Source organism: Meleagris gallopavo, chromosome 16, assembly GCF_905368555.1.
Source record: "Meleagris gallopavo chromosome 16, MGAL_WU_HG_1.1, whole genome shotgun sequence".
Lineage (NCBI taxonomy): Eukaryota > Metazoa > Chordata > Aves > Galliformes > Phasianidae > Meleagris > Meleagris gallopavo.
The window spans coordinates 131,366-149,269 of NC_139419.1; the positions used below are offsets into that span (position 1 = coordinate 131,366).

Genomic DNA, 17,904 nt, shown 5'->3' on the forward strand with positions numbered 1-17,904 from the left:
TGTTGATTTGAGCCTTTGTTGCCTGTGCTCTTAAATCAGACAAAGCATATCTTAAACAAGAGTTGAACGTAAGGTAGTTGAATATGGGTTGTTTTATGTGCATGATTATGTTTTGAATAGTTGATGAGAATTCTAGTTTCTTTTTTCTAAAGTTTTGAATGCAGGATTTTATTTACATTTATTGATGACATTGTACTTTTGTAACTAGAGTGGAAGTCAGTCCTCCTGCTCAAGTGAATACTTTAAGCAATATGTTGCCTTCAGCCACTATGCCCGAATCCATGACAATTAGTAAGTACTTCCTTGATGGATCTAGATTAAAGGAATTAATTTTTTTAAGTCCCGTAATTCTTCATTTCTATTTTCATTTCAGTAACATCTGTTTGTAGAGGATTCATTTCTTATATGCTGGTCACAATGGCTGCTCTAAAATAGTTAATTTGGCAATACCAGGTTCATTGCAGATGCCTCTCTTTCCACAGAACTGCTGTAAATACCCTAGTTGTGGATTGTTAAAAGAATGGTAATGATTTGATCAGTGTCTTTAAATTTCTGCAAGTTGCAAAAGTGCTAACAGTTGTTTCTGATATGATCTTATTTGGTGTGCTTTTTGTAAGGCCTAATAGGTCAAGAAAACATCCAGAACTCCTTCTATACTCAGTATGTGGTTTTAATATGGAAATTCTGTCCTAAATATAAATATGTGCTTTCATAAATAGAAATTCTATTGATATGATTGAGGTCTTATTTTCAATAGTGTTAAGAATCGTGCTCGATGGGATAAAGTAGCCTTTGCTGTAAGAAAGAGACGTCCAGTACTTCTGCAAGTCTATTTACCTCATCTTTAAACCTTCTTTAAACATAAACTTGTAGAATGAAGAATTAGTTCTTAAACTGTCTCACTGTCTAAATACATGCACAAGAATAGTTTTATTTCTTCTCTCTGTACAGAAAGTTTTGTAATTGAACTGGTGGATGTGGCTTTGTTTCTGAAACTCTGGGTTATGTGTATGTTTTTTTTTTTTTTTTTTTAAACTATGTCCAAATTTTAAATGATAACATGTAGGAATACAGAAGTGATGGCGGCAACATTCATGTGTGAAATTGATTTATGAATAATCAAAATGAATGAACACTACAATATTTTAATAATGTATTCTAATTTAATGTTGATGCTAAAGGAGGTGGGCCATGCATTTTTATTGGATTTTGTTTCATGCTTTAGAATAGATCTACTTTAGTGAGCTTTAGAAAGCCAAAAAATCCTTTCTTGCAATGTGCTTTTTGAAGTGGGAATCTAGTTTGGGACTTTGAAGTCACATAGTTGAAGATGTATATAGGTGGCATCACTGTTGATAGTTACTGTGATGCTTTGGTCAATGTATACTTATGTTTATTATTATTACAGTCTAATCCTTCTTTTCTAATTTGTTTTAGCTGCCTTTTTTTTTTTTTTTTTTTTTTTTTTCCCTCCCAGTAATAGAGTGTTAATGGGAAACTTCCTGCTTTTATTGCACTTCATTGATTTATTGCTTAATAGATACCAGCAGGGGCCACAGTTGGTCTCTTTTCAGTTGCTTAGATAGTGCATATGTGTAATTGAGACAACCATCAAATACAAAATAAATTTTGAGATTTTCAATTCTTGATATTTAACAATTTCTAAATGAAATGAACCACAGTATCAGAAGAAGCATAGATGGAAACATTAAGTTTTTATTCTACAGAAGGTTTTGGGGGAGCAAACAGGAAAAAGATGTCAACCTCTGAAGCCAGTGGAACTATTTGTAGATAATTATCATTATAATAAAAATTCAACTGCCTCTTCTTACAAGTTAATACTTTTGTAAGAGCTAAGAGCTGTTTCTAAATATGTTGAACAAAATACTTTTTTCAGGTTTGTTGCTACTGGATGTGGATTTACCATACAGGAACAATTCAGTGCTATGACAAACCCAGACACTGAAGTTCTTTTTCTTTGTTGCAATTAGTAGAAGTCTTATTAAATGGAGAAGCGTATAGCTTGGTTGTATAGAAACTAATTCTAACACAACAATAAAGAAAAATTAACTGCAGTAGTGCATTGAACAAAGCTGTGAGGTCTCCAGCGACTATAGGCTTTTGTACTTCTTAATTCTGAAGATAAAGCTTGAAATAAGTTGTTTTTTTCCTTCTTCTTTTCCTGTTTCCTTTCAGATTTGCTTGAATAGAACTAGCCTTTTTCTCACTCCTGATAAGCAGAATAAAAAAGCAACGCAACAAAACAGATGTTATGAGAAACTGTGTATGTATTCAGGTGTTTGCTAGAAGCCGTTCAAATCTTTGAAGGGCTGCTCTATTTTGTGGATTTGTACAAGATCTGAAAGTCAAAATCCATTTAGTTTAGATGATTAAGCTGTAATATTTCTTTCTGTAGATTTAAAGGAATTAGTAGTAGTACAGCTGTACAGTTAGATTGCAAAACCTTTGTGGTAGCAGCAGGATTCCAAGTTGCATGGCTTTGAGCTGACACTTTTCTTTACAGTACAGAAAAGCTACTCTGGTATCAACATTAATCATAACTTGGAAGAATGCATGTGAAATACTGACTTGTGTACAGAAAGATGATTCTTAAGTTTTATCTCCACACTGAAACAGAAGATCTCCCTTGAAATGCTAGTGCAGCTGAAGATGATATTTCTTACAAGTTCAAAGAAATTTTCTTAATTTTTTTGTCTTGATATTAGAAGGTAAATTATTTTTGAAGTTATTTATAGGAAATAAGGTTTCTCTAATAGGAAATAGAATCAGAAATTCTATCATCTTTAAAACAGTAGACTGAGCTTGAGAAGAAATGCCATGAGAAAACAATGATGTCATCTCTACTCTGGTCTCATTGTAATACTTAGATGACTGTGTCAGGTTTTGTAGCAAAGCAAGCAAGCAATTTAAAGAAGGTTAGCAAGTAATAATGTATTTCATTAATACAGTGAAAAGGTGCTGCATTATATCTTAAGATGCCTCATCTGACTGTGATTAAAACAGCCTTACTACAGACAAACCTGTGTTTATATTAAAACCAAATAGAGATTAATTTGATTTGATCGATACTTCTGATACTATGTTAAATAATACAGTTTTCAAATGGTTGATGAGGTCAAGAGAATTGTTAGGTGCTTTGTTGAGTAGCAAGTGATTTTGACATCATCCTAAGTGTGCTGCTGAAGTAGCACCTCCACATACATGACTGTTAGATCTTAAATGTGCAAAAATCATTCCCATTCCCCTTCCCCTTTTCTTCTTTTTCATTTTTAGATGAACTTCGTCAAGCTATTCTGGCCATGATGAATAGAAAGGATGAACTGGAAGAACAGAATAGGTAATTTTCCAGTCAAAAAGTGTTATATAATTTCAAAAACCTGTTGTCATTCAGTTTCTTTAATGTAGGATGTTCTGTTACATAAAGCTGTGTGTAATCTGTCATCTTTATGATGTAAATATTATTTTTATTTGAAAGGTAAGCTTAGTACTTCAACATTCAACTATGGAATCGATATTCAACTGTTCACAGTTTTTTTCCTTTGAATTCAAATCACATATAGGTATCTTTGGGAGGTTTTGCTAGTTGTAGGTTTTTGAAATCAAAACTTATAGGCAAAAGAGTCTTACGATGTCATAAGACTTTCTGAATGAGTTAAAGTTTATATTTATGCAAATTTTCAAAGTTGGTTGTTTTTTTTTTTTTCCCTTCCAGTGCAGAAATGATATAGGACCACTAACAACGTTGCATTGGAAGTGACTTTCATACATGAATGTCTGTACGTTCACTTGGGGCAAAATAACGATGTAAATGTAAAAATATGTTGTTCATTCAACATACTCACAAACCTAATTTACTTAATATATTGAAACATATGGTGAAATAAATAAAAGTAAAAATATATTGGAGATTATTGTTACTCGTTATGTGTTACTCTAGATATTTTAATTAAATGTTGCTTTTAAGGTTGAGACTCTTCGCCTCTTCACTCCTATAATTGCAAACTTGCTCCATTCAACTTAATGTGTTTTGTCTGAAGGACCAAGATGCTTTGGGTTTCACATAATGTTAACCCTTCTTAGCTCATCAAGGTTTTCACACAGAGGTGCATGACAGTATCCTATTTGTCTCCTTCTGTGGCTAATAAACAAATTTCTTTTAGATTATTTCTGGGAAGTAGGAGCTTTCACTGGAGCACAGAAACCAGGTTATAAGTAATGTTCTATTGTAGTAAATTTTTGTGTGTATGATAGTACAGTAGATATGGTAATAGATTGTGCGTGTTTATGGGATTAATACAAATGTAATAATAAGCATTTACAACTGGTTTTGATTGGATATTTTTTTGTTGCAGTTTTTCATGTCTTTCTATAATCAAACTGGATAAATTTTTTTACACTGAATAATGAAATTTTAGGGTGACGTGATGTTAATGGTATCATTCAAACAACACAAACAACATACTCTGTGATTAGTAGAGTATCCTCTAATTAGTAACTTTACAGTTTCCTAACAGATGCTGCTGCCATCTTCCAGGTCCCTTAGAAATCTGCTTGATGGTGAGATGGAGCATTCTGCAGCACTGAGGCAGGAAATGGACAACTGGAGAAGGAAGGTAGCAGAACAGGAAGAGCGACATGCCACTAAAGTCCAAGCCTTGGCACGGTGAGAAACATTAGAACAGTCGTAAAAGTAATAGCAACAATTAGAAAGTAATTCTAAAATAGGAATTAAACTAATAGTAAGAAATAAAAGCTGCAGAAATAGTGGCTGGTTGGGTGGTTAGGTAATGAGTCTACCCAGTGCTGCTAAGGGATCTTGGAAGAACAACAGGGGATAAAGTATCTGTGATGTTTAATTGCGAGGCAAGAAGTATGCAAGTATTCCTTAGAATTTTTATATTCCGAATAATTTGTACTCTGGGCATCATTTAAGAAATACTGAAAAAGAGCAATAATACCAAAAAAAAACCAAAAAAACAAAAAAACAAAAAACAAACCAACAACCTCCAAAGACATATATGATTTAATCCAATCCATTGTTTTCCAGCATTAACAAAATAAACCAGCAACAAACAGTCCTCATTATTAAAAACAAAATAAAACCAGTATCTTTTTCTCTTATTTTTGTCCTATTAGCAAATTGATGTCATACAGATAGGCAGATTAATCTTCTTGTCATCTTCCATAATTTACTATTTCCCTTGATGCTTAATTTTGAAATCAGGTGTGAAAATGTCATAATTGTTTTTAATTATTTATGGCAAAAAGCATGATTTCCTATGAGATTTTTCAACATTATAGTGTAATTTCTTACAAATTATATATACGTGTGTGTACGTATGTGTGTGTACGTATGTGTGTGTGTGTGTGTGTATACATACATACATACTTACATATATATATATATATATATATATATATATATATAGTGCTATTATAAATCAATTATTTGCCTTTTCAGAATTGGGGAAAAAAGGAATTTCTGTTGTCCTGTAGCAAATATGCTACTTGTCTTTGGGGTTTGTTATATTGGCTTGAGAGCACTGCTATGAATAAATGTTTTTCAACCTCTCTGGGCAACTTGTTCCAGTGTTCCATTGCCCTTACCTTGAAGAAGTTCTTTCGCAAGCATTCATGGAACTTCCTACAGCTGCCTAATTGTGGCTAATAATATATAAGCTTCAAGGCAGTTAAATTGATTATTCTTCTGTTTTTGGAAGTTGCTAACAATGGCATAATCTGGAAAACAATGTGATATTTAATTTAATTTTGGATTGCAAATCTTAATTATATTGCACACAACAGCAGCTTAAGCATATATATTGGGCCAACATATATAATAAGGTCCAAGAAACGTATTTGCATGTGCTTCTGAAGAGTTCTCTTTCTTAACTAAATTCCCATAAATAAAAGTGCACCTTTGTGTGTAAACTGTTTTCAGTTTTCTGTAGTCTGTGTGTTATCTATCTAGAGTTTCATAGTTACTTACAGATATACTAGAAAAAAATTTGCCTGGTACTTTGTCTGTAGACATATTATTTAATGTGTAAATGTTTTGTTTTGTTTTAATCTTGATAACAAGCTAAGTGAATCACAGCTGGTATATTTGTTTCCTCTGAAATGGTCTTCTATTTTGAGAAAACAGTAATCTTTTCTTATGCTATTCTTTTTATCAACAGAGAAAATGAAGTGCTAAAAGTGCAACTTAAGAAGTATGTAGGAGCTGTCCAGATGCTCAGAAGAGAAGGTCAAGCAGTGGAAGGTAAGGATAAAGGAAAAAAAAATAAAAATCCATGCCCACAATTCTGCCATTGAGACAGAATTTATGGGAGGCATAATTAATAACCAAGTGATGGAAGTTGCCCCCGGACCTGTATAAAGACCTACAATGGAAGAATAGGCAGTGAATAGCCGTAAGTCTTCTTTATATGCATCTGCATTTTTTTTCTGTTTGATCTTGAAATGAACTGCAGTGCATAACGCGCTACCCAGTACTGTGCAAGTCCAGATCAATAAGCAGCAGGTAAGGGGGCCTACAGGAATGCTGCGGAAGGACTTTTTGTAAAGGCAGGTAACGGCAGGACGAGGGTAAATGACTTTAAACTTGAAGAGGGTAAGTTTAGACTATGAGGGTGGTGAGACAGGTTGTCCAGTAAGGTTGTGAATGTCCCCTCCCTGGAAGCTTTTCAGGTTGTGCTGGATGGGACTTTGAGCAATGTGGTCTAGAGGGAGGTGTCCCTGTCTACAGCACCGTGGGGAGGGGGAGGACCTGGATGATCTTGAAGATCCCTTTCAACCCAAACCATTCTATGATTGTATAGACCAAATATTTCTTTTTTTTTTTTTTTTTTTTGGCTAGGGTGCATTGACTCTAATAAGCAAATATTTTATATGAAGGATAACGAGTCAAGTAATTGACAGTGTAACCCTCTTCTTTTGTGATCACTGGGGACAGAAGAGTCCCTAACAAAGTGACTTAGAGTAGTAATTTTGAGCCATCTTCTGGTGGGACTGCCATATACAGAAGATGTTTTGAGAGAGGAAGTAGGTGGCTCTTCAGAAACTGGCTGTTTTTTTTTTCTAATTGTCAGTGTGATGGTCATACAGATGACTATATGAATGAATACTACATAAATTGTGTTCCTAAGGGCTTGTAAGCACAGTTGTTCTTCAAAAATTCCATTAATCTTTAAAAGGATTGTTGTTTGTAAGAATGGACTTTTACTTCTGACGCTGCTGTAATGTTGTGGTTTAAGAATTATTCACAAAGAACATCTCTTCTTATAATGGAAGAAATTATCCTTCATTAAGTACTGACAATTTGCATGATGAGTCTAGGAAAAAAAAAAGATTAAAAATTCCTTGGCTAACTATATACTGCCTTGTTTAAACTGTGCAAATTAGTGAATGATAAGAATAGAAACTGAGTAGGTTGGTCAGATTTTCTTGAAGAAGGGAGGTGGAACACTACCAGCATTTCTAAGACTAAATGTATGCTTTATACTCAACGGATATTTAATCTACTCATAGTAATTGCCTGTAATACTTATCATTAGTGACCAAAATAAATTTCAGCTGTGTCACTTGTGCATTGTTTATTATAACTTGTCTTACATTCTAAATTTCACATATTCTTTTTTTTGTATAACTGAGTATTTTTTTCTGCCATTGGTGATTTATGTGAATTTTTTAGTAATATTGGGACTTCTAACTCATAAGAGTACCTACACATGTAAATAATGCCTGAGTACTAACATACTTAGAGAAGAAATTACAAATATTGATCAGTGAAGTGGAATATAGTCAACACAAGTTCTTCTGCTTCGTGAGAAGTAGAAAACAGTGTACATTTAATAATGTGGAGATAGAAAAGTGTTAAGAAGTTACTGTACGAAACAAGTTATTTTTTGGCTTTTGTGACCAGAGATCCTGTATTGTCAGTCATCTGAATAAACAATATTCTGAACAAAACACAAATATGAACAAAAATCATAGGACCAGTTAGAAATTTAGTGTGTTATGTTTTGTTTAGTGATCATGATCACAGGACTTATGAATCAGCTTTGTATCTTTTAAAATTGGTTATACTGAAAAAAGCTTACACACAGTTGGCAAATTGGATCCAAGCTGGAAAGCATCTTCTGGGACAGGTAAAACTAACTCTCTAATCTCCAGCTTCCTCTTCAAAATATTTGGCTTTTGGCAGTCACAGTTTCAAGACTTCCAGAAGTTTTCGTTGTTTGCCATCCAATGTGATAAATGTTCATACGTTTAATTGTGGCGGCAGAAAACAAGGTTTTATTTGAATATAAGGAAATATATGGAATATATGGCATTTTTACAGCACCAGAATTACATCTAGAAACTCAGTAAATTGTAACTGAAGCTTAATGAAGAAAGTACTTATGTGAAGTATGTATGTTATAATTACTGTTTCTCAGAGACAGTCAGCTATCTTGAAACTGCAAACACTGCTTTGATCTTATATAAAGTTTGAGAATCTCTCACTTTAGTTTGGAACAATGCATAAGTCCTTTCTCTTTTGGCAATCTCACTGTCCCATTTTATTTTATTTTATTTTTTTAAGGTTCAGTGGTTTCTTTGAACTCTTAGGCCTTATGCTGTGTTCAGATTATTGCTGGACAACAGAAGGCATCTTTTAGTTGTTTTCTTCTGCTTTAATCACTCTTAAGTTGACCCTTGTTCTTTAATGAAGAAGTTGATTAACAGGGCTTGTTGATTAGACTATGTGAATATTTATGTTAAAAAAACAAATATTGCCAACTAATAAAAAATGAACTTGCACTGTCTTAAGAAAGTGAGATCGATTAAAAAAAAAAAAAAAAAAAAAAACAAAAAAAACCAAAAAAACAAAACTGCCATCTAAAAATAGCTAGATGATAGGATTGTTATTTGTGAATGCAGATTTGCTATACTCTCCTTCAAGAACGATGTGTAGTAACTATTTTATTCAACATACTTACCTTGCAATATCTCTTGCATTAATTCGTCAGCTATTGCCTTTGATAATTAAGAACGTTTGCATTACTAGAAAGTGCTATTTGTACTTTCCAACACATACATCAATGTATAACTTAATTCAAATTTTTGAATTCTAATTATAGTATAATTTGAAGTGACCATAACACTTGTCTTGTTCTTAATTAGCTCATGTGTTTAAAGGACAACAGTGCATTTGCAAGATCTGTTTTGTTGCTGTGTTCTTCGACTGTGACAATTGCTAAAAATAGGATGAAGAAACTCTGCTTTTGTCATTTTAAGTTGTAACTCTTTTCTGTTTCTTATATATTAATCCATATAGTCATAGATTAAGTTTTTTTTTTTTACTTTAGCCTTACAGGGAAGTGGAATTCTGTTTGTTTAAACTTAAAAAATACTCAGCCATAATCTTTTCTGGAGTGTTAGGAAATTGTGCTCATCGGGGATAACTAAACTGTTTCATACATCTAATTTCAATACTACATTATGTTATCATAATAAGTAATTTCAATGATGATTTATCTTCCAAATGATATCAGAACTAAAGTCTTCTTACATATATTGCAGATTTTAGAATGCTATATGTTTAGAAATTTGTGAAACTATTTTGAAAGGCTCAAAATAAATTCAGCTTCTACAGTAATTATTTTTTTTTAACCATAAATAGAAAAGAGTCTACATAGTTATACAATAAATTAGGTCAGATGCTATTGATGAAAGCTTTTAATAGTGTATGGAAACTATTGAGTCATGGCCTGAACCACTGATTGGGAAAGGATCCAGTCAGGCCTGGGAGCACAGGTGAAGGCAGTTTAGCTTTGCGACTGGAAGGGGTGCAGCCTGGCTTCATCTCTGTTAGATGCTATTTAACGGCTGACTGCCAATATGGAAGGATCTCTGGTTGGAGATCTCTCCATTGTGGAGTCCTTTCTACGAGCCTAGGACTTTGGAGATGGGTGAGCGCCTTTACTTTTCCTTTGAAATACTCTCCTATTTGCACTGGTCCCTTTGCTGTTTCATTCATGTATTGCCCTTCCACTGTGTTAATCTTTCCAATTGTAGCAAATAGATTCCTAAAACTAAATATAAGTCAGCATGATAGCTTCTCTTGAGATGACTTGCTGAATGTTCTCTTTTTTTAAAAAAATATGTTTATAAATATAATGTACAAACTTTAGAACTGTGTTTAGTTCAGAATAGCATACCAGCTTTCAAAGTGAGTGAAAATTACTGTAGACCAGATTGATTATTGATATTTAAGCATTAAATAAATTGTAATCTTGATTTCTCAGCCATCATTAGGATCTAAATGTCTACCACTTTTTAAACCTGCTGAGATGTAATAATTCTACATTCTGTTTATTTAAGGAGTTTTGTGTTGTGCTCACTTATCCAAACAGACACTTGAAGCTAAGTGACTAACCTTCTTGAGAAGGTTTTGTAAAATGTGGGTGTCGGGAGGAAAACCCTGAAATGCTTTAATTGCATTTGTGCTTTTTTTTTTTTTTTTTTTTGACCAAAGGTTGTATATAGTTTTTTTTATTATGATTTCAGGAAAAATCAGTTTTAAAATCAAAGGTGATTTCTGAGAATAAAACACTATTGTAAACTATAATTAGAAACTTGTAGCATATAGTACATCTTTTGCAAATTTTTAAAACAAAATTCATTGGGTATCTTGTCCGTATGGAAGAACATGTGGACTTGTTAATAATGGTGGCAATTAATGCCATGTGGCCTGTGTGGTCTTTCTACCTTGTGGTGCAGGTAGCATTGCCTAGAATTGCTCATGTTGAAGTGCTTTTGTATGAAAAGCATACCCTGATCACGTAAGTTAAATCTTTCTTTTTTGTTTTTCAACGCATGACTACTTTTTAAATGCTGTGAACAGAATAGCCTATTAAGATTTCACCACACAAAGTTGAGTTACTACTTTCTTAAATGATGACAGGAGCAATGGGAGTTCTTTATTGCTAGTAGTTTGTTTCTCATGTTTAATAAAAGTGGAAGAAGTATGAAGAGATCACTTTTTTTTATTTAGTGAATTGATGTGACAGAATCATGGAAAATTTGGGCAATAAAGAAATTTCAAATTAAAAATTATAGTAACCTTAATTTCAAAAAGGGCACCAAGTAAATTGTCTACTAATCTAAATTGGAAGATGCAGACAGCAGCTTGCAAATAATATTGTGTTTGCAGGAAAACAAGGAATAACATGGCTTGGAAAGCACAGTCTAATGAAGAAACAAAATTAATCTTGAGTTATGCCATGCCATCTGGTGTCTTACTTTCTTCATCTTTCAAAAGCTGTTCACGTTATCGGAGTTGTATTTTATGTGAGACCTTCTACTAACTGTACTTATGCTGCATTGGTGTCAGAAGAACTTTAAAATAAGAAAGTAAAATGAAAAAAATATATACTTATAATAATTGTTCTATCGAAATCTAGATGTTCTATTTGTGTGTCGTATTTCAGTATGAGCAAGTGTTATAAACTTTGTTAGTTCAAACAGCAAAATGACGTGTTCCTGTACTGACCAAATACTATCATTGTGTAGAAATAAGTATATTCTTCCTTTTTGTCATGGAGGAAGGAGACAAAAGCACTGCATGCTTTCTTTGTAAGAGGAAGGCAGAAGGATATGTATAGATTGTTCAAATTACCATGTTATATCTATTTATAATGATAACAGCGACTTAACAAGATTTGAAATGGCTAGATATTCTTGACTATTTGCTACATGGAGGGTAGGGGCTGCATGATGAATTTAAAATAAAATCTTAGTGAAGTTAGTATAGCTTAAGAACAATATATCACTTACTCAGGATCTGTTGGCAAGGTGCCACCACGTCACTGGTGCACCTCTGTGCACCAGGCTGGTTTGGGGGGGTGAGGGGAGGGCAGGCAAGGACTGCACCATCACACTTATATGTTTATAGACAATACCAGATGCTGGAACTACAATATGTTTGTGTCCCTTGTGAACCAAACTTACTGTTAAAAATCTAAATCAGGGAAGCACCTGTTAATGAGCAGTGCTTGAACAAATGAGTAACTTCAGTTTCAATCTCGATTAAAGGGTAACCTGAATGTAAAGCCAATTTATAGCTTGTAAAATCAGATACTTATAGAGGACTGTTAGGTTCTTGTATAGTTTTGCATGCTTTACATACAAAAGATCACCATTTTGTTTCCGTCTTTAATTAAAAATTAACGAAGACATTACCTACTAACCTTTATGAACCACTAAACCCATTTATTGGTAGAACCACTTTCTGAAAGAGTCAGGCATTAAACATTGGAATTCTGATCATTACAGAAGGTTTTGATTTATTGTTAGTAACTTCTGGCTATTAAATAAAAGAATATGAAAATTGAAGTAAACAGTAAAAGAAAATACTGCCTTAAACTTTGAGCTACTTGGAAAATTCCAGTTTAGAGACCTACAGCTTTCTGATTTTTTTTTTATTTTTATTTTTAAATATCAAAGCATAAAAGTGAAACATGACTACGTGCAAAGCAGTCCAGATACTTAGTAAGTGAATTTGAGAGAACAAGCACGTTAACTGGAGTACTGTGTGCAGGTCTGGAGCCCCCAGTACAAGAAAGACAGGGAGCTGTTGGAGAGGGTCCAGAGGAGAGCCACGAAGGTGATCAGGGGACTGGAGCACCTCCCCTACATAGACTGGCTGAGGGAGCTGGGCTTGTTCAGCCTGGAGAAAAGAAGGCTGGGGGTGACCTCATTGCAGCCTTTCAGTACCTAAAGGGAGCCTAAAAACAGGAAGGGAGTGAGCTCTTGGAAAGGGTTGATAACAGCAAGGCAAGGGGAAATGGTTTGAAGTTGAGGGAGGGCAGATTGAGGTTGGATGTCAGGGGGAAGTTCTTTAGAGAGAGAGAGCGGTGAGGTGCTGGAACAGCTGCCCAGAGAGGCTGTGGATGCCCCGTCCCTGGAGGTGTTCAAGGCCAGGTTGGATGGGGCCTTGGGCAGCCTGGTCTGGTATTAAATGGGGAGGCTGGTGGCCCTGCATGTGGCAGGGGGGTTGGAGATTCATGATCCTTGAGGTCCCTTCAACCTTGGCCATTCTGTGATACTGTATTTAACAAAATTATCTGTAGAAAAGATATTCTGTGATAAAATTATCCAATGGGTTCTCTCTGTGCTGGTAGTGGACAAATAAGGGAAGCATAGTATATGATTAACAGTCACTTACTAGCCTTTGTGATTGTCATTGTTCTCAATAGCCACAAGATTGCAGTTAATAAATGTTGGTTTGGAGAAACTGTGATAAATTAGAGGCTTTGTTATGAAGTAATGCACGCTTTTCTTTGGTAAAATTGATCTTAGCTTCTTATGCCTCTTCTTCTGTCTTTGCCTGTCGTATTAGCTTTCTTGCTGCCTTTGGTTTTTGTTTACTTTGAGTAAAGTGTAAAAGTAGCTATGATAAAATATGATGTGTCATTGCTGTAGTCCTGTGTTTTTTTGCAAATGAGAGATGTAAAAACATAAAGGGAATAGTGACTGTGCAGAGACAGCTTTTATCAAATTGTGCAAGTCTTATGCAGAGTTGTTGTTTAAGAAAGATCTATAATCAAATTTTATGCTGATATGAAATGCTGGTCTTAGAAGTTTCTGTTCAAAGAACTTCAAGAAAGATTTACAAGAATTAGATCTTAAAATAGCTTTCAAAATTCACTTCAAATGCAAACTGATTTCTGAACATATACATATTATTTGAAGCTGAAGTCATTTTCCAGGCTAGACAGTATTGAGACGAATTATGGTGTCTTCTACGTACTTTATCATGATTGTATGTGTAGTCTAGATCTTGGAAGATAATAAAAGAATTATTAAACCTCTCTCCTATTAGGACTTATTTAGTTTACATTTGCAGACTTGTTTCTTTCTGGAATTTCATGATCTGTGAAGGTAAGTTGAGTTGGAGTTTGTGTAATTTGGAGGAGACTTACTTAGACCTTCAAGTGATCTTCAAATTTGTAAGTGGTAGCTAGGAACTGGAATAGAATAAACCAGTTTTCATTCACTGTGGATGGGAAGTAATGGGCTTAAATGGCAGTTGGAGCAAGTTTGATTAACTATCAAGAAAACCTTTTCTGAGAAGAATACTTGCATTCAAATAAATTGTGCACAGAAGCATGAAATCTCCTTTATTGAAAGTTTCTAAGAATAAATTAGACAGGTAACTGTGAGGAATAAAATAAATACAGCTGATTCTGCTGTATGCAAAGGGATGAAATGTCACATCAAGTTTGAAATGTCATTTCTCAATCCTGTGATCTGTAATTTCTATGATGTTACACAGAATAGTTGCACAGAAATGAAATATGAAATGATGTTTTGGAAGAGTAATTACAAAAAAGAAAAACAAAACATAAGCTTAGTTTTCAAAGGGTATTGTTAGGAGCTGGAGTTGCTATCTGTTTAGCTATAGTCACAAAATAGCTAGATTTTTCTAGCTTCTTTTTTTTTCCTTTTAATTAGAGAACTTGTGTAAATAGTGCATACAAGAAGGTTCCCTGCAGCATTTCATTGTAGTATTTGTAATATTGTTTAATATTACATCCAATTTTGATACCTCTAAGAACGGTTTCTTTTAGAACTGCTTCTATGAAGTTTGTCTTCAATGCTTATGTAATTTAATGTTTTTAATTTGAGGTATCTCTTTGTTTTAGTTTTGCCAAACATTTGGAGCACTGATGGTGAACTTACTATTCCAGAGCAAAAGCAAGTAGAAAACAATGAGGAACTAGCCAGCTCTTACGAAAGAAAATTGATTGAGGTAAAGTATGCTGCACAACTTCTGAGGGATAGTAATGATAACATGGCATTTGAAGCCGTAAGCGTTTTCTATCTTTAGCTTTTTTCCCCCCATTAGTCTAAAATAAAATTCTTACTTTTGCTCTAAAAATTAAAAGCTTAATTTTCAGACTTCTGTTGTTAAAATGCAGGTTTATTCATTCAACTTCAAAGCTAATTTAAAGCAATTCATGTGATTGATTGAAACACTCAAAGATACATTCATATTTTTTATTAGAATTGATTGGTATAAAAGTGACATTGCTTACAATAAAAAAAAAAACATACTTGTTTAGTTATGTTATCTTTCAGCCTAACAGTGATTTCATGTGTCAATTTTGAACAGATTTGTTTTACTGCATTAAGAAATACTGCTTTTATGTAGATTTTAATAAGCAAGTTCCTTAAGGCTATAATTGATGATGAAGTGGTCAGACAGTAGTTTTCAGGCATTGTATAAGCTACAGTGCATTGTTTACAAGCTTCATTGTATTATGAATTGAAATTTAAAGATTCCCAAGGACATAATGAAATATATATATATTTTTAAACATTCATACAGCTTTCTGATTGGATCTCTTCTGATTGTGTTTAATTTTCAAAAAGCTTTATAATGTAGCTTATGGAGTACTGTAGTATGGAAATTCTTGATGGAAGCTACCAGTTCAGTTGACGTCATCATGTTATAAAAAGTTCCTAATACAAGATTCTCTTTTGTAAAGTAACATAAAATTCATTAATGTCTAAAAAAAAGTAAAAATAAAAACGAGAAGGATTATGGATTCATCTGAAGTTTAAATAAAAATGACTTCCCAGATGGAATTTAATACCCTAATCTCCTATTAAATATTGAATGTTTTTATAGAAATAAATCATAGAATCATAGAATTGTTTGGATTGGAAAGGACCTTTTAAGATCATTAAGTTCCAACCTCCTGCTATAGGGGGTTTTTCCCTCTATACCATGTTGCTCAAAGTCTCATCCAGCCTGGCCTTCAATGCTTCCAGGGCAAGAGCATCCACAACATCAGTGGACAACCTGTTCCACTGTCACACCACGCTCAGAATTTCTTTCTAATATTTAGTCTATCATTTTCAAGTTTAAAGCCATTTATCCTCATCCTGGTGCTTCCTGCCTTCCCCAGCTTTCCTGTAGGCCCTCTTTAGGTACTGGAAGGCCACTATAAGCTCTCCTCAGAGCCTTCTCTTCTCCAAGCTGAAGAGCCCCAACTCTTTCAACCTGTCCTCGTGGAGGAGGTGCTCCAGCACTCTGACATCTCTGTGGTCCACCTCTGGACCTGCTCCAACAGCTTCATGTCCTCCTTGTGTTGAGGCCCCAGAAATGGATGTAATACTCCAGGCTGTGTCTCATGAGAGCAGAGCAGAAGGGCAGAATCACCTCCCTCTCCCTGCTGGTCGCATTTGATCCAACCCAGGATACGTTTGACTTTCTGGGCTGCAAGTGGACATTGCTGGCTCATGTTGAATCTTTCATCAACCGACATCCCCAAATTCTTCTTGGGGCTGCTCTCAAGCCATTCTCTGCCCAACTTGTATTCTGCTTGGGATTGCCCTGAACCAGATGCAGGACCTTGCACTTAGCCTTGTTGAACTGGATGAGGTTGGCAAGGGCCAACCTCTCCAGCCTGTCCAGAACCCTCTGAATGACATCCCTTTCCTCTAGCATATCAGCTGCACTTTTTGTTAATAGTAACATAAATCAGAGAGGAGCTTATTATATTCTTAAATATTCTTACATTCTTTTAAATACTATATTACTTTGTATTAAATATTCTTAAATGCAACACCAGACACTTTAAATTGGAATGAGTGGTTAAGCTAGTTTGAAAAATAATTTACCCAGAGTTATTGGAATTATTTTATTGTGTCATATACATATTCAAAACCAGCTTGGATGCTTTCCTGAGCAACCTACTGTAGGGAAACCTGATTTAGCAGGGAACTTAATGATCCCCAGATGTCTCTTCCAACCCCTGCAATTCTGTTATTCTGTGATCTCAGCCTGGAAAGCCGGAAGTGGAGTGATCTATCTCCAGAAGGAAAAGTATGAACTCTAAAGACATTTGGCAAAAATCCAAGTCTCTGTGTTATTGCTGAAGTAGAGGATTGAGGTTTATCCTATTTGACTCTGCTCCTATTAATGTTACCCTATAAGCCTCTGTATTCTAGTTTTGATGGCTCTTTGAGATGTTGCAAGAGTTGCTGTAATCTGAAAATTGTAATGTTTAACTGTATTCTTACTGTAGTCCACTATGCCTGCTATCAGGGCCAATCTGCCTAACCTGTTGCTGTTTTTTAACCTCTCCTCTTAAGTGCAGCTTTTCTTGTTATGCCTTAGGAGTGCTTACCTGGCATTCCGTCTATGATTCTGGTCCACATCAACATTCTCTTTTTATAGAGAATGTAGAAATAATTTACTTGGAAAATTCTAACAGTCGGATTTTCTAAATGGAGTCTTTTTTCTGTCTTGAAAATAATTCTACAAACTCTTTTTGGCTCATGTTTCTTTTCTGTAAGGCTTATAAGCACCATTGTCCATTCATTACAAATCCCTTGCCAGGTATATTTGGTACTGATAGATCATCTCAGAACTGAAGCGTTCATTCAACTTTGTAGTCTAATAGTTCTGATAGGAGAAATTTTTTTTTCAACTTACGACACATTTATCTCTGGATTATGTTTTTCAGGTGGCTGAAATGCATGGGGAATTGATTGAGTTTAATGAGAGGCTGCACCGTGCTCTAATGGCTAAAGAAGCTCTTGTGTCCCAGATGAGACAGGAGCTAATTGATTTGAGAGGGCCAGTAAGTGTTGGATTATTAAATAGAGGAATATCATTCTTGACTTAGCTCAAAACTGTTACTCATGTTGAATTAAAATCTGTATTAGCTTATCAGAAATAGCAGCTGGTGAAACATCAACCAAGAGTACCTTATTTGGTATTTTTGATACTTTCATTCTCTTCAGCGGTATTGAATGTAAGGCAGATATGTTCAGACAATAAAATTGCATGAAGTATTCAAATATAAGGGTTTTAATTTAATT

At 34.4% G+C, this 17,904-nt stretch overlaps 1 protein-coding gene across 3 annotated transcripts in view; it reads left to right on the forward strand.

Annotated features, from left to right (window-relative positions):
- The window catches only part of SNX29 (sorting nexin 29), an 82,691-nt gene that overhangs the window by 21,224 nt on the left and 43,563 nt on the right, over positions 1 to 17,904 (forward strand). For all 3 annotated transcript variants that reach the window (XR_014886824.1, XM_085237649.1, XM_085237650.1), the window contains 6 exons: positions 209 to 291; positions 3,295 to 3,358; positions 4,556 to 4,684; positions 6,201 to 6,283; positions 14,715 to 14,821; positions 17,547 to 17,663. Coding sequence is in view for 2 of the 3 variants with exons in the window: in XM_085237649.1 (XP_085093775.1) it covers positions 209 to 291; positions 3,295 to 3,358; positions 4,556 to 4,684; positions 6,201 to 6,283; positions 14,715 to 14,821; positions 17,547 to 17,663 (583 nt within the window). In the remaining variant the exon portion in view is untranslated. The remainder of the gene's footprint in view (positions 1 to 208; positions 292 to 3,294; positions 3,359 to 4,555; positions 4,685 to 6,200; positions 6,284 to 14,714; positions 14,822 to 17,546; positions 17,664 to 17,904) is intronic.